Here is a 27,490-nt window from a genome sequence, read left to right as displayed (position 1 = left end):
TCTAGGCAAAGCATTTGAAAAAAAATCCAACACCTATTCATGATTAAAAAAAATCTCACAGAAAAAGAGGAATAGAGAGGAACTTCCTCACCTTGATAAAGCTTCCTCAATAAAACCCTACAGCATTAGCTGAGGAAATTTTATTTATTGTATTTAATGGTAACAAACTAAATGCTTTCCCCTAAGATTAGAAACTCTGAGAAGGCAATGGCACCCCACTCCAGTACTCTCGTCTGGAAAATCCCATGGACGGAGGAGCCTGGAAGGCTGCAGTCCATGGGGTCGCTGAGGGTCGGACATGACTGAGCGACTTCACTTTCACTTTTCACTTTCATGCACTGGAGAAGGAAATGGCAACCCACTTCAGTGTTCTAGCCTGGAGAATCCCAGGGACAGAGGAGCCTGGTGGGCTGCCGTCTATATGGGGTCACACAGAGTCGGACACGACTGAAGTGACTTAGCAGCAGCAGCAGATTAGAAACATGGCAAGGATATCTGCTCTTACCATTCTTATTCAACAGTATTGGAAGTTCAAGTCTGTGCAATAAGGTGGGGGGGGGGGTGGATAAAAAAGAAGCAAAAAGCATAGAGATTGGAAAGAAAGTAATAAAACTGTCCCTTATTGCAGCTGACATTATTGCCTATGTGGATAATCCCAAGGAATGTACACTGGGATTATCCAGTGCTGTATACCTGGAACACTGGAACACTGTACATCAACTATACTTCAATTTAAAAAAATTAGTAAAAAAAGATATGTTATGTTCATCTATGCATGCCAGGCATCCAGCACAGCCTGACATACAATAGGTATTTTATAAATGTTTGCTGAATAAAATAGATGTGACAGATGTAATGAAAAAAAAAATTCAATTATTAAATTGTACTTAATGCAATTTATCATCTGTATAGATCCTTATTTACTGACTCTTTCATAACAAAATGATCTCTTCAGTGATTTTATTAAAGATTGACTTCTACATTTTCTCATTCCTTTAGTAATATAACAAAATAATATTTCTAGAATGTATAAAATTGTGTTTTCATCTTCTCTCCTGCAGAGAGAAAACAGTTTCATTTCTTGAACTAAATGGAATGCTACTGACCATAATTACTCTACAATATAAGGATCCCATAAGTTTTTGATACTCTCTCAAATGCTTACTTTATAAAGCTGTAAAATACCTTCAGGTACTACACTCATATGGGTAGGAACTTTTTTCTTAGTTAAACTGAAAAATATTAAGCAACAAACACATGTTAAAATTATAGACAACTAAAACTGGAAACAAGATTGTATAAGATTTAAGTAGTCATAATATCAGTAGTATACAGTAATAAGACGAGTAAAAATATAAAAATAAAATATAGATGTTAGAAAAATGACAATACTATACATTATGATTAACAGATCTAAGAAGGAGGTGAAAGGATATATAACAGGAGGTATGCACAGAGAAAGATGGTATGCTAAAATCTCTCCCACCATTTTCCACACAACTTGCCAATCAATATTCTAAACTTGTATAACATATCAGATCTAAAAGAGCCATGTGAAATAACTCAATCTCAGAGTCTAAGACTGTGATGCCTTTTTATAAAAACCTTCATTTGATGCCTTTTCTTTCAAATTGGGTATTAGAAATAAGAGTACAACCTGCACTATCCCAAACTTTACCAGTACTTCTGAAACATCTATTCAAATATTTAATCCAGAATCATCTCATCAATTACAGTATCAATTCACTTTGAAAGTGAAAAGTGAAAGTGTTAGTCACTCAGTCGTGTCCAACTCTTTATGACCCCATGGACTATAGCCCACCAGGCTCTTCTGTCCATAGAATTCTCTAGGCAAGAATACTGGAGTGGGTTGCCATTTCCTTCTCCAGGGCATCCTCCCGACCCAGGGACTGAACCTGGGTCTGCATTGCAGGCAGACTCTACCGAATGAGCCACCAGGGAAGACACAACTCACTTTGAGATTTAATTAAAAATTAAAAGTTTAAGCAATCTCTATCTCTAATGACTTGAAGCAAAAAAAAAAAAAAAAGTTGATAGGGAAACAAAATCTTTTGGTCAGTAAAGAACCCTTGGTACTTTGGGTTTTTTTTTTTGTATTTGTGCTGCAGCTTCCATTAGAGTTAACACTTCTAGTCTGTCTCTGCCCTTGCTCTCTCATTCCTCACTAAGGAACTTATTAACACATACTCTCTTAAAGCTTTCTTATGAAGTGGGAACTTTGTTATCAGGTAACATGCCCAAGGTGTATTTGATCCAAAGCCTATACTCTCATTCAGTATATTCTACTGGTTCTCTACTATTCACTGCTTGACTACTATCTAAGACTTTACAAATAGTACAGTGAGAGGAAGCAGTATGCAAACCAAGTTGTTTTCATATTTGCTTACTACTTTTCAGACCACCTGACCTGCCTCTTGAGAAATCTATATGCAGATCAGGAAGCAACAGTTAGGACTGGACATGGAACAACAGACTGGTTCCAATTAGGAAAAGGAGTACGTCAAGGCTGTATATTGTCACCCTGCTTATTTAACTTATATGCAGAGTACATCATGAGAAATGCTGGGCTGGAAGAAGCACAGGCTGGAATCAAGATTGCTGGGAGAAATATCACTAACTTCAGACACGCAGATGACACCACCATTATGCAGAAAGTGAAGAGGAACTAAAAAGTCTCTTGATGAAAGTCAAAGAGGAGAGTGAAAAAGTTGGCTTAAAGCTCAACATTCAGAAAACGAAGATCATGGCATCTGGTCCCATCACTTCATAGGAAATAGATGGGGAAACAGTGGAAACAGTGTCAGACTTTATTTTTTTGGGCTCCAAAATCACTGCAGATGGTGACTGCAGCCATGAAATTAAAAGACACTTACTCCTTGGAAGGAAAGTTATGACCAACCTAGACAGCATATTGAAAAGCAGAGATATTACTTTGCCAACAAAGGTCCGGCTAGTCAAGGCTATGGTTTTTCCAATGGTCATGTATGGATGTGAGAGTTAGACTGTGAAGAAAGCTGAGTGCCGAAGAATTGATGCTTTTGAAGTGTGGTGTTGGAGAAGACTCTTAAGAGTCCCTTGGACTGCAAGGAGATCCAACCAGTCCATCCTAAAGGAGATCAGTCCTGGGTGTTCACTGGAGGGACTGATGCTGAAGCTGAAACTCCAATACTTTGGCCACCTCATGCGAAGAGTTGACTCACTGGAAAAGACCCTGATGCTGGGAGGGATTGGGGGCAGGAGGAGAAGGGGACAACAGAGGATGAGATGGCTGGATAGCATCACCGACTTGATGGACATGAGTCTGAGTGAACTCTGGGAGTTGGTGATGGACAGGGAGGCCTGACGTGCTGTGATTCATGGGGTCGCAGAGAGTCGGACACGACTGAGCAACTGAACTGAACTGAATGTTTACTTAAGTGTGGTCAATGAATCACCTTTAACAGAATTACCATGAGGTACAGGTTAAAAATGTAAATTTCTGGATCATCACCCTAATCTTATGAATTAGACTACAGGTGGGCCCAATATTATGCATTTTTAAGTAATAATCCATGGTGAGTCACACATATACCAAAGTTTTAGAATCCCAGCATTACATCATGCTACCTTGTTGGAAATACTTTTTTAGAGTAGAAAAGGGAATGGATTCAGAGGCTGAGAATTATGGTTTTGCTACTTACTGCCATGTGACCCAGGGCAGGCCATTTAATCTTGCTGATATATGAAAACAATAACAACCACTACTTTCTCTCAGGGTTAATATCAGGTTCAAAATAAAATAATCTATGCCAAGATACTACATAATGGCAAATAGCTCTATGAGAATAATAGAATATAAAGAGCCAAAGGATCCTGTCTTAGATAGTCTAGGACAACTCTCTTAATTTTTTTAATGAAAATAACTACTTTCCTGTTTATAAAAGAATCATACACTTACAATAAAAAATTCATGAAAGGACAATGTGAGAGCACTGGACAGCCATATTACCCATAAATGTTATTTTATTCATCTGTTAAAAGTTTTAATATTCTTACTTTCTTTTCATTTTCTTATATAATAATTATAATCAGAAGAATGTTAAATAATAGTCATGACTGCAGATATCCTCATGTTAGTCGAGATTTTAGTGAGAAATGTCTTGAATACTTCACCTTTAAGTCATGATTCTAACTGTTGTCTGATTGACAGATTCTGTGTGTGCGCATGCGCGTGCATGCTGTATTTAAGACGGATCCTTATGTATATTTTTAATTAGTGAATGTCTCCGGCGTCTATCTAGATGATCAATCTCATGGCTTTTCTTCCTCAGTCTTCAGTAAAATATTCCTAAATTATCTTAGTCATGGTTACTCCAAAGCTCATGTTCTTTCTCTCAACATGAAATAGTGCTTTTCATTAAGATGATGCTTTTAAAATTCTTCCTGGCAGAGGATTTGATTAAATTGAGTAGAGAGAGGGATTTGGCTTTCTAAGGAGAGGACATTCCACTTTCTGCAACAGAAGGTTAAATGAAGGGTAAATTTTAAACACTGGTTTCAAATATCAAAGTTGTTTCAGTTGAGGAAAGAAATACAGTTGGTCATATATTCATAACTGAGAAGGAGGAAGAAGATTATACAACAGACCCTAGACTTTCAGCTTGTCCTTCTTCAGTGCCCTGGTCTTTTCTACGCCAGCTATGAAATGTTATTAAGCCTCAATATTCCATTTTGGTAGATGTTCATTTCTTTTGAGTAGACTTCCTGGTGAGATTAAAATAGTTGCAAGTAGTACAATTCTGCTTTTAAAAGAAATACACTCTTAAAAAAAATCAATTAAAAAAACAGAGATGCTCCAGGGTATTATTATTCATAGGCAAACAAAAGTATTTACAGAGAGCCCTGAGAATCCCACATGAGGAACAAAGAAACGCAACACATCAATGTGATATTTAAGCAGTAGGTAGATGCTTTATTTTCCCTCCTATTAAGCAGAAGCACTATTTTAATATGCGAAGAAAATACTACTTTTAACATAAGAAAAAATTCTTTTACTCTAAACATTTCAATTAAAACTCAATCTTGTACCTCATTCAAAATACCACCAAAGAGGGATCTCCCTGGTGGTGGTGAAGAGCCTGCACTTGCTAAGCAGAGGGCACAGGTTCAATCCCTGGTCAGGGAATTAAGATCCCACATGCTGCATAACATGGCCAAAAAAAAAAACTACCAATGAAACCGAGTATTAGTCACTGGTCTCTCTTTCCATATTTTGCTTGCTACATTCTAGGAAGCATCCTGGAATGTTTATTAACAATACGTATTAAGGATTTAGCCAGGCAGCTTTAACAAATACTTAATTATCTCTGGTATTTTTTTAAAGTGAATTTCAGGACCCTAACAAAAAATAAAACTCTAAGCAAATTGTTCATGTCAAACCATTCTCCCATCACTTGAAAGAACATTAATATGTTAGTTAGTTCTTCAATTCAAGAATGACTTTCAATTTTCTGGCAGAGAGAAATTATTTATATAGTTGGGCTGACTCCATAATGCTCTTATTAATAAAAGCATATGACTGTTAATGTGATATAGCCAGTTCCTGGTAATGTCTCTGGTTTTCCATGAATGTGGCCATTAGTACAAAAGGATCACAAAGAGGCCTTCTGACGTGGCCTATCCATGTAAAAGTACAGTTTAAATTACTCTCCCCCAATGTACCTCTGTTGGAGAAGGAAATGGCAGCCCACTCCAGTGTTCTTGCCTGGAGAATCCCAGGGACGGGGGAGCCTGGTGGGCTGCCGTCTATGGGGTCGCACAGAATTGGACACGACTGAAGCAACTTAGCAGCAGCAGCAATGTACCTCTGTGATTTCCCAAACACAAATTTATTTGGCACTGGCATAGGGACAGCACACTACCCTATCTGATCTTCCTATGTTTACCACAAGTTTAACATTTTACCTGTGAGATGAGCTCAGGTCATTCTGTAACATTAGAAGGGAGTTTAGAGTAGAGTATAAATAATCACAAGACCTGGGTGTGAATTCTAACTTTGTCACCTACTTGCTACTTGACTTTGGAGCTATATTGTTTGTATTCAGATTCATAACCTAGGTTCTTTCATTTCATAACTGTAGGACTTTGGCAAGTCCTTAACCTGTTTTCAATTTCTTCACCTAAAAATGACGATCAAGTGATTACTTCTATCAAAGACTCTTCTGTTTATTTCTTTGGTACACACAGAATTTATTCAGGCAAAGAGAAGCAGCCATATTCTCATGTTAGAGATACTTGAAGTTGCAGTTCTAGAGGTAACACAGGTGTCCAGCCAGGATCAGTAATGTTGCGCATATAAGCTGTGATATCTTCACTGTCTGTTGGGGATTCTGTAAGCTACCCAACATCCTCAAAATAAACCTTCCTTATTAAAATACGCAGAGGATTTCTGTTGGTTGTCATATGAATCTTGGGTATAGAGGGTTATTGGAAGGCAAAACCCCCAGAGTTTTGGAAATCTATCTTGAAGACTGAGGACTCAGAGTCTCTCTCTTTTCTGAAAGTGCCACTTGGTACATGTGTACTTCCAGAGCAAATGCATAATGGAGAGTGATAATGTCGAGACCCACAGTGTGGTGGCCATTCTCTAAAATGGCATCCGATGTTCCTTGCCCCTAGGTATTCACATCTGCAGGTAATTCCCTCCCACATTATTCCAGGGTTGGTCGGTAGCACATAGCGTAAGTGATAGAGGGACAAAAACTCTCCTTGATATAACTCTAGTCAGGCTCCTCTAAGTTCTCTACATCTAAAATTTGGTGTCCATCCTTGTCAAGCATGCATCTCCCAGTTGTAGCAAGAATCTTGCTAAGTCAGTTTAGAGAGAATCCTTTACCCTCAATATCTGATCACCCTCGAAATCTCATCAAATTCCTCATCCTCTACCCTTGGCATCTGATCACCCTGGTCTAATTTCAGCAAAAATCCTGTCAAGTCAGTTTAGCCAGAATTCTCCCTTACCATTGGTGTTTCCTTTTAGCAATTTCCACTCAGTGACCACCACCCTGCTCCTTGGCTATAAATCCCCACTTGTCCATTCTATATTCAGAATTGAGCCCAGTTCTATACTGAGATCTCTTTTCCTCTACTGTAACAGTTCCTGAATAAAATTTACTTTTGCCACGTTACCGTTCAGCTCTGATTCTAACGCCTCAAAATGTTAATGCTATGAAGATTAAATAAGTCAACACATGTTAAATGCTTAAAATTGCTTAAAAGGATGTTAGTGCATAGAAGTATTCAATAATTATTATCTTTAAATAATATCATTATTCTTCATTTTCAAGAACTGTGGGTCACTTTTTACAAGTCACCATATATATAATAATAAATATATATAATTTAATCACTATAATTAAATTATTCTCCTACTGCTGGACATTTATTAGACTACTTTCATTTTTTACTATGAAAATGTTTACAATGCTGTGAACATACATTCATATTCACCCATTTCTATAATCACTTCCTTAGAAAAAAGTTATGGAAAGGAACTTACTAGGTCAAAAGGTATGAATGATTTTAATACTCTTGACAGAATTACCAAATTGCTTACCAATTTACATTCAATCAACAGAATGAGTGTCTATCTCTCTACATACCTGCCAGCAAAGGGCATCATCACTTCTTTGATTAAATATGATTTCAATTAGCATTTCTTCTGCTATAAGTGAAGTAGAACATTTTTCATATGTTTATTAGTCACATTTATTTATTCTGAAAAATTATGTTTATATCCTTTCCAATTAAAAAAAGTCAGTTAAAATTGATTTCTGTTTTGTGGTGATTAGATTACATATTAAAAATTTCCACTCCCTTCTTCTGTGACTCTTACTGATGTTGCATTTAATAATTTGCTTTGGCTGTTAAGGATGGGCAGACTCCTTTAAGCTCAGCTATACAACTTGCTTTGACCAATGGGAGGCTAGCAGATGAGAGGAAAGCAAAGACTTAAAATGTGTTTGTTTGTGCAACAGAACTGTTTCTGTTAGTACCACTTGAAGAGATTTTCCTTGGATAATTGCTGTCCCCTTGGCTGGGGCCCCAAAATGAACAAACATGTAGCCAACTCAAACCCAACTTTCAGGGAAGCACCAAAACGCCAATGAAAACAGTGGTATGAAGCCGTGCAATCCAGCTGAGTCCAATCTAGTTCCAATTCAGCTGACCCACAGATAAAAAGGAGAATAACTATCTACACATACATAAAGAATAAATTACTGTTGTTTTAAGTTGCTGAAGTTTGGGGTGGTTTAACACACAGCAATATCTGATTAGTACACTTACGGTATTATACTATGAAACTCTGAAAGAAAGAGATCATATATAATCTACTACTTATATATACTGAGCAGGAACTTCAAGCCTTGTAACTCATTTGGTTCCTCACTTTTTCCTTTTCTTTCTGCTGAAAATACCTAAGAACAGTAACTTTTCTCGATGTTCATACTTTTTACTAATAATAGTCTCATATAAAATTATATATAACATAAATAATCTATAAATTAAAGTTAAAAATTTTATTTGCAAGTAATTGTCTTTAAATTCCTTTTAATTAGACAAATTGCTCCAGAAACTGAATTCATAGATAATTTTGACTTCTCTTTTAAACATCACAGATCCTCCACTAGTATCTAAACAATAACAGATACTGTTTTTAAACTTTAAATTTTTGTGCATGAGTGTTTCAAAGCAACACAATTTACACAGAAGTGCTAACAAATTACATTTATCAGTTAAAAGAGCAATCAAGAAAACAAAAATTAGAGAAAAGACAACAAAATGGCATCAAGGTGTAAGTGTTTTTCTAAAAAGCTTTTTCTTTTAAATGACAAAGATGATACAAAAATATAATCTATTCAAATCTATAATATTTTAAAAATAATTTAAGGTAAAAAGAGATTGTTAGTATAATATTTATAAAACCATTTAAAATCAGCACAAAGCCAAGTAGATGAAAGTTACTCAAGAAACTTTAAAGTCAATTTAATATTCTTAAAGTCAATTTAATAATCAGAAACAAACAATATCTCATATTTGATTTTATAGCATCCAGCAAGATTTAAGCCAATGCTGACAAATGGTGAATTCTAAAATAATCTGTCTCTTGTCAGCATTATTAGTTAGGCTAGAAAAACTACAGCAAAATGTATCCAATTTCAAAAGGGTTAAAGATTTGAGATACTTTCAACATTAAGTCCAAAATGAAAGCATTTTATTCAAATGAGATTTTTTTTAAAGTTTGTTTATGTCTTTAAAAAGTTAATGAAACAAAAGTTTCCCCAGAGATTAAAAACAATAACAACACTAAACTGTGTTTCTATTATAATGTAACAAGACTAAAATTTGGAAATTCTGGCATAGAAGTCTATTATTCACGGTAGAAACAGGGTAACCAACAGGCCATCCCCGGACAGAGGAAGCACTTCAGGACTATGTGTGCTCACCCAAAACAATGAAATGACTATTTGCACTGAAGGCACTGAACTACTGCTGAGGAATCCTCATTAGGGGCCACAGCACGCCTTACAGAATGTTAAAGACGACGAGATCTAGAAGATATGAGAGATCTGGGCACTGGAAAACAACAGAGCAAACAAATACAAATGAACTCAGCTTTTAAGTGAGTAGAGAATCTCTCTTTTCCAAGTATTTTAAAATGTCTTATAGTAAATGCTAACAAATGCTAACAAAAATGTCTGAAGTAAAATATGAAATATTTTTAAAAGAACTTTTTTTTAATCCTTCTATGTATTCAGAGAACAGCAAAGAGTAAAATCTACTAAGAATTTATAAATATTTTAGAATGTTAGAAACTGTAAATGAAAAACAGAAAATCTAATGAAGTACTCTCGCTGCATCAATGGATTAGAAATAACAACATAATGGCTTTTTCTATTATTGTACCTCCCACTGGCTTTTCCTAGCTAAGGCCAAGAAACCTCAAGAATACACAAAAACCATTTACAACACTTTGCTGTCTCCTCTACTACCAATTCCAACAAAAAAACTTGTAGGAATGGCTTTTAATTTAGGCTTGTAATGAAAAGTGGATTCTTAAAATAAGATTGGCTTTGAGCGTTTCTAAAATCAGTGATGGAAAATAAAATATATTGAAATATTTAAAGTGTGTTTCCTTCTTACTACAAGGGAGGGCTAGCTGCAGTATTATCATACTTAACTCCCCTCACTTGAAAAAAATGGCTTTAAGTATAGAGTTAATTCTTGTGCATCCATTTTTACAAACCATGCAGCATAGGCCATAACCTTTGGAACAATCTTGAAAATGCCCCCAATAATGCTGTTACTATGGTAACTCTTTTAGGCTAGTTCTCTGAAAGGACTCAGAATCCTGAGTCTGAACAAGGTTACCTCACCATTTTCTACACTTTCCCCTTCAAAAAATGCGTCCTTTGCAATAATACATACACATTCAATAGAAAAAGATCTACATCATTAACCATACAGAATCTGTTCTTTTAGATCAATCATCATTTCTAAAGTCTATGTTTTCTGATATCTTTTCTCTTGGAATACTGTCCAAGGAAACAAGAAAAATCAGATTCTACTTCTGATCATCATTAAATGTCAAATTTTCTGTCAAGGGTTACTTCCAATTGTCTGTTTGGTAAAAAGAAAAATTAGTGATAAAAACATTTAATATGTAGGAACTATAATGTTTTTTTTAATAGCAACTATAAAAAGTGTTCGGTACTGTTTTTTTAATTTAAGGGATATGGTTAGGCTATACAACCAATGTTCTCTCTAAAAAATGCTTGTGTGTTTAAAAATTTGTCTGTGGGCACATGAATCAAATTCAGTCAGTAAACAGCTGTTACTTGAACAAAAGACCAAACACATTCATAATTGATACCTGGTAAATACTCCCACCATACACATGCAAGGTGATCCTAAGTGTATCTTTTAAAAAATTTCCATAAAGGAAGACACATATAAACCAGCTCTAGGCAGTGAAAGTAAAAGTGTTATTCGCTCAGTTGCAACCCCATGAACTGCAGCCCGCCAGGCTCCTCTGTCCATGGAATTCTCCAGGCAAGAATACTGGAGTGAGTAGCCATTCCCTGTTTCAGGGGATCTTCCTGACCGAGGGATAGAACCCAGGTCTCCTGCATTGCAGGCAGATTCTTTACCATCTCAGCCACCAGGGAAGCCCCAATAAAACATACCTGCAAAGCACAATAAGTTGATGCACAACAACAACAAAAAGTTTTGACTGAAGTTAACATACTTATGTATACCCCTGTGTAAATACCTCACTTTTTAGTTTTAGTTCTGAATTAGGGCTTCCCTGGTAGCTCAGCTGGTAAAGAATCTGCCTGAAATGCAGAAGACCTGGGTTCGATACCTGGGTTGGGAAGATCCCCTGGAGGAGGCCATGGCAACCCACTCCAGTATTCTTGCCTGGAGAATCCCCATGGACAGAGGACTCTGGTGGGTTGCAAAGAGACAGACATGACTGAGCGACTAAGCACAGCACAGCACAGGTAAGAATTAGTAAATCCCTATTAACAGAGGAGCCTGGAGGGTTATAGTCTATGGGGTCGCAAAGAGTCAGACATGACTGAGAGACTAAGCATGCAAAATAAGGGTTAACATACAAAATACACAAATAACTCATACACCTCACCATCCAGAAAAACACACCTATTTAAAAAATGGGCAGAGGTCCTGAACAAATGTTTTTCCAAAGAAGACATCCAGGTGGATGTCAAGCACAAGAAAAGATGTTCAACATCACTAATCATCATGGAAATGCAATTCAAAAACCACAATGATTTATCACCTCACATTTTTCAGAATGACTATTACCCAAAAGACAACAAATAGCAAGTGCTGGAGAGGATGTGGAGAAAAGGGCATCCTTGAGCACTGTAAGTGGAACTTTAAATTGGTATAGCCACTATGGAAAACAGTATGGAGTTTCCTTAAAAAATTAAAAATAGGACTACCACACAACCCAGCAAGTTCATTTCTGGGAATTTTTCTGAGGAAAACAAAAGCACTAATTTGAAAAAACATATGCACCACTGTGTTCACTGCCTCAGTAGTAATAGCCAAGGTATGAAAGCAATCTAAGCATCCATCAATAGATGAATGGATAAAGATGTGGTATATGCGCAGAACGGAATATTATTCAGTCATAAAAAAGAATGAAATCTTGCCATTTCTCATGACACGAATGGTTGTAGAGGGTATTATGCTAAGTGAAATAAGTCAGATAGAGATAGGTAAATATTGTATGATTTCACTTATAAGTGGAACCTAAAAAAAAAAAAAAAAGAACAAATATAACAAAACAGAAGTAGACATATATACAGAGAACAAACTGGTGGTTGTTAAAGGGGAGGTAGGTTACGGGATGAATGAAATAGGTGTGGGAGACTAAGAGGTATAAACTTCCAGTTATAAAATAAGTCACAAGGATCTAATGTACAGCATAGGGAATACAGTCAGTAATATTATAACTTTATATGGTGATGGACAGTAACTGGACTTATTATGACCACTTTGTATAAAAATACTGAACCACTACAATATATACCTGAAACGAATATAATATTAAGTCAAGTAAAAAAAAAAGAATAACTATTAGAACATACTGGGAAGCCACCAAAAGCAGGCAAAAAGCCTGAGCTTACTTTGGAAAGACACTGGCAATAAAGAGTAAAACTTCTGAGTTTGTGGCTTTTTGCCTAAGGGTGCTCCCAATACCCCTTCTACTCCAATAACAGAAATATCAGTCTTACTGCCTACAGGACAGAGTCAGGGTTGATGGAATGGCTGGAAATTTACAAGAGTAATCCTTGAAGGAAGAGACCTTCACAAAGGCTAAAATACACAATTTGAATACACAATGTTAAGTATCCCAGGCCAACAAGTAAGCATGTACAATGGAGAGCCTGAGGAGCTAGCCAAACAGTAAGTACACATAAGAGAGGAGTTATAAAAGAAAAAAATTAAGGGAGCTTTAGGATGTGATTCCTTCACTAAGGTATTTAGTTAAATTATATCATTTAACAAGAGTGCTTCCTTAGTGGTAGAATTACTGGCTACATTATCAATGTTACTGCAATCGCAGAATCTACTGCAAAAAGTGGAAGTATCAATAAGGTGTTCTATTGGACCAAATCTCAAGCTTTTCAAAAGAAAAAAATCACCCTAATCTTTCAAGACCATCAGACACACAGCAGCACTAGGTAAGGCTCCTAAATACAGCATCTCAATTAAAAATCACCAGAAAAAATTTTATCAAGCTATCTAAAAATAACTGTAATAATTTCAACTGGTAACATTTCTTTAGATGAGAGTGCAGCTTCTAAGGTGTAGGCTGACACTGATTTAAACAAAGAAGGAAGGCATTTTAGTAAAAGCAAGTGAGATCTTTGATTGACAGTTCTTAGAAGAAGGTTAAAAATTCAAAAGGAGCGACTGCATGTGGCTCAGAACCTAAAAGCCTTTTTCTCCTCCCAACAGAAGAACAGTCTCAAGTAATAACTAGTTGCCATGGAGATAAGAAACTAGAGAGATCAGAGAACTCAATTTGCAGTTAAATAGGCTGGAAACAAACGTTACTACTTGGTGAAGGGAAACGATTAAAAATATACATGACTGCCAGAGGGAGTCTTTTTCACCTAGCATTTCCCAACCTCATTAATGAACAAGAAGTCTAAAAAACCAAATGAAAACCCAAAGTGTCTTGGACTGAACCCCTTAAATAAACATAATTCAGGATTTCAAACATTATCACAAATCCTTCCTATTCTGTATGACTTTGATTCTTTTCAATGTGTTAGTAAATTCTGGAATGAGGCTAAAATTGTGTTCAAGGACAAACTACTTACTATAACTGAGGGGGCTGGAAATTCAATGGGGAAAAAAAGCACGACAAATGGATAGGTAACCAGATTAAGAAACAGATTCACGTGGTAAAAATCAGGATTTTGAAAAATCTTTTCACATCCATTGAATACCTTTGTGAGTGCTGTAAAGGGCTGCAAATGTCACCGTGAAGAAAGTCGTGGAGTATTTCCCAGCATTAATTAAATGAGGAAAGGCTCTTTTTGTGTCTCGGTATCGGCGCAGGCACTGGATAAAGCGAAGCCAAGCAGGAATGCACTGAACAACAGCCCGCACACCATATGAATATTTGTGGCAAATTTCTGGTTCTGTGAAGATTTCAAAGAAGAAAAGATTACAATTAAAAAAAAAAAAAAACACTTGTTCACATCATTTAGTCATATACTGTAACCATTAGGAAGTCTTTAAGAGCAACGAACCTGCTTTTCAGAATCATTTTTTTCTTTGCAACTATTATATTAAACTTTTTAGTGATCAGAAGGCCGAGAGAGAAGGTGAAATACACAGTGGGAACTTATAAAAACCTACCCACTCAGATTTACAGTTTTGTAATCTATGCCTTTGTGTGCGTGGTCAGTCGTGTCCGACTCTTTGTGACCACAGACTGTAGCCTGGCCAGCTCCTCTGTCCATGGGATTGTCCAGGCAAAAATACTGGAGTGGGTCGCCATTTCCTTCTCCAGAGGGTCTTCCCAGCCCACGGACTGAACCCAGGTCTCCTGCATTGGCAGGGGGATTCTTTACTGTTGGAGCCACTTGGGAAGGCCCCTTTGTAATCAGTTTTGTGTAGTTTTACTACACTCCTTCTCTGGAGGAGTGTAGTAAAACTATAAGACAATTAGAGGTTGAGTACATTAATCAAAGAGGAAAAAAATTAGTGAGCTCTGTAACCTGAAACATCTGGAAAACCTAAAAATATCACTGTTGATGACAGTTTTATGAACTCCAAACCCCTACAACATATCCATTATAGGTTGTTCACATTCTTGTTCTTTGAAACAAAAGAAACAAACAACAACAGCAACAATAACAAAAAAACAAAGGGCAGAGTTTACATTTTTAAAATAAGAAGAACAGAGTTGGTAAATCAATTTTCTTCAAATTCTGGAAATGTATCATGGTGGCTCAACATATAACAGAATTGTGATTTGCTGGAAGTTAATGAAAATCTGTGTTGGCGCTGGCATCATTAACTTTCGTTAGTCACATGTTACATAATCTGTCTAAATTTGGTCTTCATCATTAAGGCAAAATTCCCTAATAACTAGAATACCTGGCATAAGCTATAGTAAGAGTGACAAAAAGAGCCAAAAGAAAAACAAGGTCTCCAATAAGAACTAAAAAAATCTCTAATGATTTGCTCAAAGCATGTGATCTAATTTCTAAATAATCAGTATTTTTGATCATCATAAAGCAATACTGTGATGGCAATTGTTGACAATAGAGCATCTGTGATATAATTACCAACCTACTAGAAGTTTTTTAGTTTTAGAATTCTTTAAATATAAGTTGTATATCTCCTGGCAAATGAGTGGCTAAAATTATAATATATAATTTAAGAGCCAAATTATATCAGATAAAGATATTGCTAAAACAGAGCCAAGTACATTTAATTAAGTTTGTAATATTATTGGATGAGCTTAAATTTCTCAGTTATCACTCCCAATATTTCTTGGTTTACACTGGCAGTTCAGTAGTGTGGATGCACATTCATACCCTACCTTGTGAATCTTTTGGCAACAGGCCCTCACTGTCCTCCCATTTGAGCTCAAAGCTGTAGAAGCAGATCATATATTCCAGGTCCATCAGTATCACTGACAGGCTGTTCAGCTGATCGGCCAGCCAGAAATCAGCAAAGCCTACCTTATGGAAGGGGGCTGTAAATACTCGAAACTAGGAGAAAGAAAAAAATCAGAAAACACAGAAACAAGAAAATTCATATTAAATTTATCTAATTTGTTTCTTACTCTACAGCATGATTTAGTTGATAAAATGGAAACCAATGAACCAATCACAAACACAGGGACTGGCAACAATAGTTAGGTTCAAAATTAATAATGAAAAGAATGAGTTGAATAGATCACTAAGAAAGAAATTAAAAGGGTGGGGCATGGGGAAGGCAGGAAGAGCAAGAGTTAAAAAACAGAAAGCAGAGAGGTGGGAAGAGCTGAAGTTGAAAGCAGAGAGAATGGCAGAAATGCACTGAGAGGACATTTACCATTAAGGTCTAAGATAAATTTACTGGAGACCCATGTGCTATGATTATTTCTGGAATATTCTCCCATCTTAGCTAAGTGAATACAAAGCTCTTCTTTGCCTACAAAAGGTAGGAAGGGAAGGATAGTACCTTGGCTGAAGTATGTCTCATTCCCTAACCAATGTCACTTTCATTTCGCTAGTGCCATGGCAATGATCATATCTGTGAAATTATGTCAAAAAAATCAGCCCACACCCCACTATTATGAAAACAATGATAAATAAAATTCAGGTTATATGTCTTGAACACTAATCCATGCTGCATATTTTTCTCATGATGCATTTCTTATAATCCATTAACTATAACAAATTCTATGTGCTAGGTGTTATCCATATCCCCATTTACAGAAGATAACGCCTTCTAACCTTATTTTGCGGAAGCCTGTTTACCACTGCAAAGGAAAATCCTGGCATTGCAGAGGGAGGAGTCAGATACTTATCACCAGAAAGAGGCTCAAACTGTACCAACTTGCCTTGAAAGGCCTTGAGTGAAGTGAAGATGGGATGAAGGCAGCTTTCCTTCTTACCCTGTTAGACCCTTTCTATCTCACATAGGTGAAAATGAACTCCTAAAACAAGGAATTCTAAGCAATTGTTTTGAGAAAATGAGTCTACAGCTCCCCTGCCATCAAGGTATTTACGGTTCTTTCTATCCTTTCTCTAAATAATTTCTTTGATTATTTCAGGGAAACAACAAACGGTTTTGTTACAACTCAATCCTGGGCGACAGCTATGCTGGAGCTTTAAAAATTAGAGCAGGGGTCTGCAGGACACAATATAGGCTTTAAAACGTAACTTTCCGAGCTGACATATTTTGAGTCCATGGTTCAATCTTTTGATCACTTGCTTACTTTTTCAGGAAGCCAGAAACTATATTATCATCTGCAACCACAAGCTCCAGATACAGCAAACTTTTTTTTTTTTTTTGGAGGGAAGGGTCAGATAGGAGGTGTTAGGGATTGCGATGTTAATCATTTATGCACAAAGAGGCTCTGGCACCAGTTTGTATAATATTTTAAGAAACTCTAGGTATAGAATGGATTTAAAGGATTCCAAGAGAGAGAAACAAGAGAACAAGTTATGACATAACAGCAAAGGATCAGGAAGTCTAACTCAGTCTCTAGTCATGGACTTTTGTGAAACTTCGTAGACTTCTGTGAAACTGGTAGCCTAGAGCAAATTTCTCATTTCTCACTGACATGAGACTACCATTACTGTCACAACCTGCCAAACCAAGCCTTATAACCTGGCTATTAGAGAAAACCTCTGTAAGAGCAAAAGAGTAGGAGAGTGTATTAAATAAGAAACAAAGAAACAGAGGGATGGACTAGAAAAGGAAAGGAGTAACATAAAATAGAAACTGAGAGGAAGGGAAAATTTACAGAAGGGAGAAGACGAAAAAATAAAGGAGGGAGTGGTTAATGTTTGTATAAGAGAACCAATGAACTTAATCATAGTCATTCATGCATTTAACAAAGATTCATTAAGTATTTATTATGAATTATTTATTATTTATTTACTCATTAAGTATTTATTATGTCAGGCATTGTGAAGATACTGAATAAATAAAACATGGCCTGTACCACCCACAATCCCTTTGGGCAAATAAACACCAAAAGAAATATTGACAGCACCATGTAGTAACTGCTATTACAGACAAGCAAACGAAATATCCCGGAAATATTTAAAAAGAAGTGAGCAAGTAGTTTGGTCAGAGGTGTAGGAGGAGAGATGAAGATAAAAATAAATAGAACATACTTAATTCCCTGATAAGTCAGGCCTTAACACATGGTCAAATTCATCTTAGATTTACCCGAATTCTCCCTTTTAAGTGAGAATTCTCCTTCCTTTCTGGCTAAGGTCTTTCAACTTCTACTTTGCTTTGATTTTAATTAAAATAACTGAGAAACTGTATTAAGAAAGCTAGAAACAATCTGGATATCTGATGTTTTACCCACATACACAAAAAGGCCACTAATTAGTTACTATAAAGAATATATGTTAACATCATCTTCTAATTAATGTAGACAAACAGTTAAGGAGATAAAGTCTTAATTTCTACTTATTGATAACCACATTCTTTCAAATCTGATTTTAAGATTCCATTAGTTGATCCAATAATCAAAGTTAAACATCTTACATAAAATGACTACCTTTAAAGGTCTGTTAAATGGTAGTGTTTAAAAACACAGGTTATGGAGCCAGAATGCCTGAGCTTACATCCCATCTCCATTACATCCTGGCTGCATGACCTTATTTAAGTTCTTTGAACTTTAGGTTTCCTCATTATAAAATGTGGATTAATAGTAGTTCCAGTCTCATGGTTTATTAAAAGGAATAAAATAATTGATGAGGAGGGCATGGCAACCCACTCCAGTACTCCTGCCTGGAGAATCCCATGGACAGAGGAACCTGACGGGCTACAGTCCATGGGGTCGCAAAGAGTCAGACACTACTGAGCGACTAACACACACAAAATAATTGATACACATAAAAATGCCCAGACAATGCATTATTAAATGAGAACATTTCTGCACTTATACCAGAGATATGTGTAAAAATTTGATTATACAACTAAAGAAAATATTAGAAAAACCAATTCCAAAATAATATAGAAAAATACTCTAACTTAGGAATTTTATGCAGCCCTCTATAAGAATAAGTTGATATTTTTGTTTAGTAAATCTGAGGCATTTTTTTATGCTTCCTAATTGGATTACAATGAGGACAAATACAGATCTGGATAGAGGATAAATGAACTGATGAATGCAAAGAAACTGTATCAGTTTGACATAAATACTAATATCAAAACAAATCAATTTCTTAAAAACTTTCTTCTAGCATCTATTGGGGAGAGAAATAACATATCAATTCAAATTAAAATATGAATATAAATGGTGCCCAGTGCCTACCACTATGGCCAGGTGACATGTTCTTTTTCCATGAAAAATTGAAGAAAAAGAAAGGGAAATGTAGTTCACTTTAGGATGAAGCTTTCAAAAGAGCTGTATCAGGGAAATTTAACTACAGTAGAAACATTCTTGTTAATTCACTAGAAATAAATCTAAGGGCAAATTTTTTCAGTGAGATTTGAATTAAAAATAAGTCAATAGGTCAATTAATATTAAAATACTCTATAAATAATTTTTTTTACTATTTACAATTATTACAAATACAACAAACCATAATGCTTACTGTATGTCACTGCTTCTGACAGTATATTTTACCGTTCTCTTATTTCTTCTCTTAATATTACTGCCAACCTATTCCATCAACAAGTTCTCATTTATTAACACAACAGATGCACAGATAAATATCGACTCAATGGGGAATCATTCTGCTAATAAGAATAATTGGTCATGCATGAATCATAGCAGCTTTCTATTTAAACAAAGAAGGATGCACTTGGGAAATGCTCACTTAGCACATAATGTACACAACTGTACTATTTTGTTATTGTAATGATGCAATCATATTAACACCTGAATTTTCTAAGTCTTCCAAATCTCATCTGAAATAACTTTATAGAGGTTTCATAGTAATTTAGGGCGGAAAAATAGGTGTTTATAATTTTGAAGTTATTTCCTTGTAATCAGAAGAATATTACATTTTATGAAAATAACACAAAATCCAGAAATAAAATGACAACCTCAAAATAAGAAAGGTAATGTAATATTGTAGTAACTGGAAATGATTTATTTTTAGTACAAATTTCAAAAGAGAAAAAAAAAATGGCCCAAATTTTTATCTTAAAAAAAATTCTCTAAAAAGCATGTTTTTCTAGATGATGACAAAACACATTAAAGGTGATGATGATATGACTTCTTACACACCTCAGCAGCTAAGTCCCACACTCAGAATACAAACTTGAAATTAGGCCCAGTGGTATACTTACAGGGAATGATTTGCTATTTAGTTATTTATATTCAATAAAGTTTGTGGAAAAGAGGTAGACTCTTAATTTGTGATATACAAATAAATACAGATAAATGAACAATCAACTGGGGAGAAGGGAAATCAAGATCTGGGCCATTTTCTTTTCCATATTGCTATATATATTGGAACATAGGTTGCTTTTAATTTGTTTAGTGCTTACTATGTTTTTTTAAGAGAAAGGTCATATTTTGTATCTTTAGATTTTATTAAAACATTCTTAACTGATTTTCAAAACAGAGATGGTTAAATTTGAGAGTAAGCAGGAGTTCCTTCCCAGGGCAATCTTTACAATATCCCAAAATGTACAATATAGCTACCATTTTTGCAGGAAATTTCATGTCCTAATGCTAAGACTGCTTGATTTTGAGAGTAAGAAATAGGTAAAATGGAATTTAAAAAGTTAATTTCTCAAACTAAACTTGGAGATCTAACAAGATAATCCTACTGCTTTTAGAGACCCAGTACTTCACAAAATAAAAATATTTGACTATTTATGGTAACTTAACAGGTATATAATAGTTTAACCACCTTAAAAAAAGGAAACAAAGTTCTACATGTTATCACAGTTGATTAAATAATCTGTATAGTAATTAATTATGAATTATTATCATTTTCCAAAATCACTGTAATATCTCGACACTACTCCATTATGAAGGAAAAAAAAATGCATGAGTGCTTTTCTTGGGGCCAGTGTACTCCATAACATCAAGTGTACCAGTTACACTGTGTTCTTTGCTCCTGGAGCTGGGGTACCACTCATTTAAACTACAATGTGAACATGACTTCTGAAGTGGGGCAATACAGGAGTTTTGTTTTCATTCTAGAGAAAGCCAATGATCAATATATCACTCTACAAATGATACAAAATTTCTGGACTTACCAGCAGTTTAAGCAGCCAAAACCGGGATTTATAATAGAAAGTTTTGGTGGGGTTGATGAGAAAGAAAACCATAAATCCATAAAGGGCAAGTGGGTACACATATGTGGGGATGACACTAATTGGAGCAAAGAAGCATGCCAGAAGGCTCAGGCACCACAATATCCCAAGGAATCCAGCAATCTGATAAAGGATGGGAAAGACAAAAACAAAGAAAATTATTTTTATTTTTACCATTACATAGAAAATCTTTAATAAAACAAAGATAAGAAAAATGGTTTAATTATTATCAACAATCCCCTTCAAGTAGAAAATAGAGTCTAGTACCCACTAAACCAGCCACATAGCTAATGAAAACTGTATTCATAGGATATTATATCTGGTTTGATTACCTCAAAGAGATGCTGATGAGACAAATTGCTTCTTGGATTAAGTTCAAAGATGAGCACATGATTTACTCCAGCCTGTCTCCAACCATACGTGTTGATGCCCAGTAGAAAAAGGAATTCAATCAGAAGAAAGCCACCCCGATAGATTCTTATCAAGGGCCATATATTTCTACCTGCTTCAAGTTTAAATATAGCTGAAAGAATATCAATTAACTGGTTAGTCAGGAAATCTGCAACATGTCCTTTAACTGTCTTTTCTCTTCTCAATGATATAGCCCTGGCAGAGGAATTTTTAATATTCAAAATGCGATCCTAGGTTATTTCAAGAGCCTGATAAACTTGCTTCAAGGTTCTTCTCTTCATTTCACTCTGCAAAATTCTACCAGAATAATTTTCCGGAAAATTTGACTTTCAGCCTACTTGTCCATAGTGAAATAGCTTAGAACCATCAGCTCAGCTGAGAATTTCTGGCATGACAAAACTTCTTTGGCTTTGATTTGGCCGTCACTGAGCTGGATATAGTAATGTCTACCTCAGAATTACTATGGAAATTATAAGAAACACTATACAAGAAAGCAATGTGAAAGTTGAAATGTCACATAAATGACAACAATATTTATATAATGTTTATGTACTACATCCTAAGGATTGTATCTTTACATATAACAATTTATCTAATCTTCACAATGGCTCTGTGAGTTAAAAACTATTATCTCCATTTGCCTGACAAGGAAACTACAGCACAGAGACGTTAAACACTTTGCTCAGGGTTACCAAGCTAGTATACGGCAGTGCCAGGATTTTAACTCAGTTTGCTTCAAAGCCCAAACTCTTAAATTACTACATTCAACTGCCCATATGCCCATACAAATGTTCAGTTATCACTACTATCCTATAGCTCTCCAATAATTATCATGTTCAAACATGTGAGCCTCACGATTCAAGTTCCTCACAATCTGATCTCCAACTCACTTCTCCCAAACTTATCCCATAATGCCCCTAAATTAATTCTTATCGCCTGATAAATTTTATTTTGTTTGAACAAATTCACTTTTCATATCTACTTAAGTTGCTCCCTGTACTTGAATGGCCTTGTTCCTTCTTTTGACCAATTCTATTTCTACATTATTTAAAAGTCAGATTCTCATCTGTTCATAAATTGACTGAATCAGTATGTTTCATTTTGAGCCTATGTGCCAAAAATTTCAGTTTGGCAACTAATTTCTCAATTTTCCAAATAACTATATAATTTAGGGTTAGTACTCACTTGAAATTTTATACTTGGAGTCAAATACTATAGACCAGATTTCAAGTCCTAAATTTACTAGGGCATATTTAATTTTTCTAACTCTTAGTTTCCTTGTTGGTCAATGGGGGAGAGTATCTATTCTCATCAGTTTAAGAAGATTAAATCTGAACAACAAAAATGGCTAAAACAATGTTTGGCCCATTATGAGTACTCAGTATGTATCAGTTTCTTTTTCTTTTTACTTGATGAAAATTCATGTTTTCATTAATTTGACAAATGTTTATGGGGTGCCATTATGTATGGCATAATTCTAAAACCTGGAGATTCAATAATGAGCAACAGACAAAATAACTGTCTTCAGGAAAGTTCTATTCTATATAGTATCAGATAAGAATTTTGAAGAAAAAAGTAAAGGCATAGAGACTGTTAGGTGTATTTCAGGTAGGGTAGTTAGAAGATGATATTTGCAGGAATCTTAAGGAAATAGAGACTGGCTTGTGTGAAGGAAATAGAGACTGACTCATGTGAAGGAAATAAAGACTAACTTGTATGAGTATTTGGAGGAACGGAGGCTCCAAGTAGAGGGAAGGACAAAGAACCCTAAGATATGTATAAGCCTCATTTAGTCCAGGAATAGGAAGAAGACCAGGGCCACTATGACTGGAATGAATGAGAGGTAAAGTGGCAAAAAGTTATCTAAAGGCATATGAGGAAGGATTTGCTGTACTTTGTCAAGATTTAAGCTTTTACTCAGATGTTATGAAGCCAATGAAAGGTTCTGCATATAAGTGATACAACCAGACTAATAATTTTAAAGGGCTACTCTGTCATGTGAAGAACAGACTGCAAAGGAATAAGTATGGTAACAAGATTAGTTAGGTGGTTAAAAAAATTTTTTTAATGTGTATATAGTTTTATATACTGATTCCCAAGCTAAGAACACATATACATTACAATAGTCAGGAAACAAAAATAAGTACAAATCCCAAAGAATACACAGTTAAACTACTAGAATTAATAAATGCAGTAAAATTGCAGTCTACAAGATCAACACACAAAATTCAGTTGCCCTTACATATACCAGCAATGAACAATCAAATGAAATTAAGAAAATAATTTCAATTACAAGAGCAAACAAAAGAATAAAACATCAAGGAATAAATCGAACCAAGGAGGTGAAAGACTTGGACACTGAAAACTACAAAACACTACTGAAAGAAATCCCATATTCATGGATTGGAAGACACGAGACTGTTCAAATGGCAGTGTTACAGATTCCATACAATCTGTATCAAAATTCTAATGGCTCTTTTTTTCTTTTGGCAGAAATGAAAAATTGATACTCAAATTCATAAGGAATTACAAGAGGTCCCCAGATAACAGCCAAAACAATACTGAATAAAAAAGGTGGAGGACTCACAATTCACGATTTCAAATTTTCCTCCCAAATAGTACTGGTGTAAACACAGACATACAGACAAATGAAATACAGTGAGAGCTCAGAAAAAAAATTTATGCATCTATGGTTGATTGATTTTCAATAAGAGAGCCAAGACTGTTCAATGAAAAAGAATATTCTCTTCAACAAATAGTACAGAGACAATTGGTTATTCACCAACTGGTTATTCACATGCAAAAGAATGAAGCTGACCCCATTCTTCACAGCATGTACAAAAATTAGTTCAAAATGGATGAATGAGCTAAATATAAGAGCTAAAACTATAGAACTCTTAGAAGAAAATATATGGGTAAACTTGTAGAACTTTGGTTGGATTCAGCAATGGCTTCTTAGATATGACATCAAAAGCATGAGTAACACAACATCAAAAACAGATAAATTGGACTTCATCAAAATTAAAAAATTTGTATATCAAAGGACATTATCAAGAAAAGAAAAAGATAATCTAAAAAATGGGAGAAAATACTTGCAAATTATGTATCTGATAAGGGTCTAGTATCCAGAATATATAAAGAACTGTAGCAAATTAGCAATAAGAAGACAACTCAATTAAAAAATGGACAAAGGACTTGGACAGATTTTTTTTTCAAAGAAAATATACAAACAGCCAATAAGCACATGAAAAGATGTTCAATATCATTAGTCATTGAAAGTGAAAGAAACAGTCAGCTGCTCAGTTGTATCTGACTCTTTATGACCCCATGGACTGTAGCCTACCAGGCTCTTCTGTCCATGGAATCCTCCAGGCAAGAATACTGGAGTGGGTAGCCACTTCCTTCTCCAGGGGCTCTTTCTGACTCAGGGAATCAAACTTGGGTCTCCTGCATTGCAATCAGACTCTTTATTGTCTGAGCCACCAAAATGACTTGAACAGACATTTTTCCAAAGAAAATACATAAACAGTCAATAAACACATGAAAAGATGATTTATATCATTAGTCATTAGAAAAATGCAAATCAAAACCATGTAAGTATACTACTTCAAACCCACTAGGATGGCTATAATTAAAAAAAAACAAACAGGAAATTCCCAAGTATTGATGAGAATGTGTAGAAAACAGAATCCTCATAAATCGCTGGTGGAAACAGAAAATGGTGGAGCCTCTGTAGAAAATAATTTGGTGGCAACTAAGAAGGTTAAAAAGCATTATCATATAATTAAGCAATTCCACTCCTAGATATATATTCAAAAAATTGAAAACTGGTACCCAAACAAATCCATGTATACACATGTTCAAAGCAGCAAAATTCACATTAGCCAAAAGGGAGAAAGAACCCAGTATAGCATATATTCAGTTTTGGTAGATACTGCCAAGCAGTTCTCCAAAGTACTCTACCCATTTCCATTCATTCACTTTAATATCTTCATGGTATTCCACTGTATAGGAATAATGTCATATATTTTTTTTAAACAGTTCCTGATAGATATCTGAGACACTCTTAGAATTTTGCTGTTATAAACAAAACGGCAGTGAATACCCTCCTTTCATACACGTCTTTGCACTCAGGTACAAGTATGTTTATAAGATAAACTTATAGGAATAATATGTTTAATCAAACTGACTGTATTATAAATTTTTTTATACATACTGCCATATTTCTAAAGAGACGGCATCAATACTCTTACCACTAGTATGCAAGTGCTTGCTATTTCACACTCATATGCACTTAAAACATTTTTTTTATTGGAGCATAGTTGACACAAAATGTTGTGTTACTTTCTGCTATACAGCAAAGTGAATCAGTCATACGTATATTCATTCTTTTTTAGATTCTTTTCTCATATAGGTTACTAGACAGTATTGAAGAGTTCCTTGTGCTATACAGTAGGTCTTTATCAGTTATCTATTTTATATATAGTAGTATATATATGTCAATCTCAATTTCCCAATTTATCCTTGTCTCCCATCCCCTCCAGTAACCATAAGATTGTTTACATGTATAACTTTTTGTTTCATAAATAACTTTGTTTATACAATTTTTTTAGATTCGACATATAAGTGGTATCATATGATATTTGTCCTTCTTTGTCTGACTTACTTCACTCAGTATGACAATTTCTAGGTCCTTCCCTGTTGCTGCAAATGGCATTACTTCATTCTTTTTATGGCTGAGTACTATTCCATTGTATATATGTACCACATCTTTTTACCCATTCCTCTGTCAATGAACATTTAGGTTGCTTCCACGTCTTGGCTATTGTAAACAGTGCTGCAACGAACACTGAGGTACATGTACCTTTTTGAATTATGGTTTTCTCCAGGTTTATGCCCAGGAGTGGGACTGCTAGGTCATATGGTAGCTCTGTTTTTAGTTTTTAACCAACTTCCATACTGTTCTCCATAGTGGCTATACCAATTTACATTCCCACCAACAGTGTAGAAGGTTTCCCTCACGCACTTTTAATGGTCAAACTTAATTCTGTTCAACCAAAAAGTGAAATGTGACATATTATTATTATATCAATTAAGTATAGGTTACTAGCAAACTATAAGGAAGTTTTAAAAAAATCTGAGCAGGTAACTTTTCATCTTCATAACACTAACTATCTGGAATATGTGAGTTTCAGATAAATTATTAAATATTAGGTCATGTCCCCTTGAGGAACAGCAGCAATTATGCACGCTATTGTTTTATGTCAATGTTTGAAAAAAGAATCATGCTTGTACATGCATTACTACTGCTGAGTTTCTCTCTCAATTCTCAACTCTGTTATCTTTCAAGCAACCGCTGGGAGATAAATAAGGACAGACAGCTGGCTTTAACTGTATATATCTCACAGACACACAAAGATTAAACAAAGAAGGGTTCTGAGGGGAGAGAACATAAATGTACAATACTAAATGCATAAAGCACACATTAGAAAACAAATCGGACTGTCTCACAAGAACACAGGCTACATATATGAAAGAAAACAAACCCCCAAAATGTCCCTGAATTTAAGAAAACAACATAAACACATAAAAAGAATGAAGTTTATTTATCTATTCTTATGTCTTATTTAATGATGATAATAATGGTAACACCATGCTCATCTTGGAAAGGAAAGAAAAAATTTCACACACAGATGAGTAAAGCTTTTTCCTATAGAAAGAACAACTTACATCTCATATGACATACTTCATGTTGATATAGTACTTCACACCTATAAATGCTTTCTTATACCTCTTAGCTGATGTCTATGAACTGGTTTCAAGGTATCTTTTCATTTGTATCATCTAATACTCTTCTTCACCTTAGGTGAATTTACCACTTCTCTCCTTCAAAACTTATTCCCTCCTCTTATGCTTCACCCTCTAGAATGGCCAACTAAATCTCTGCTCATCTGTCTCTTTCTCTTGGAATGCCTTTTATTCCATCAATGCCCAGGATAAATACCATTTCTTT

The 27,490-nt window shown here is 35.1% G+C and overlaps 1 protein-coding gene across 1 annotated transcript in view; it reads right to left on the bottom strand.

Moving 5' to 3' along the window:
• Nucleotides 1-27,490, bottom strand: part of XPR1 (xenotropic and polytropic retrovirus receptor 1) — a 208,152-nt gene that overhangs the window by 29,037 nt on the left and 151,625 nt on the right. The window contains exons 8-11 of the mRNA XM_019976614.2: nucleotides 21,399-21,589; nucleotides 21,010-21,189; nucleotides 15,659-15,830; nucleotides 14,052-14,246 (exon numbers count right to left, since the gene is read on the bottom strand). Coding sequence (XP_019832173.1) covers nucleotides 14,052-14,246; nucleotides 15,659-15,830; nucleotides 21,010-21,189; nucleotides 21,399-21,589 — 738 coding nt within the window. The remainder of the gene's footprint in view (nucleotides 1-14,051; nucleotides 14,247-15,658; nucleotides 15,831-21,009; nucleotides 21,190-21,398; nucleotides 21,590-27,490) is intronic.

The sequence above is a fragment of the Bos indicus genome, chromosome 16 (genome assembly GCF_029378745.1).
Source record: "Bos indicus isolate NIAB-ARS_2022 breed Sahiwal x Tharparkar chromosome 16, NIAB-ARS_B.indTharparkar_mat_pri_1.0, whole genome shotgun sequence".
In the NCBI taxonomy this organism is placed as follows: Eukaryota; Metazoa; Chordata; class Mammalia; order Artiodactyla; family Bovidae; genus Bos; species Bos indicus.
Note: the sequence above shows the minus strand (reverse complement) of the source record. Positions and strands in the feature narration are given on the sequence as shown.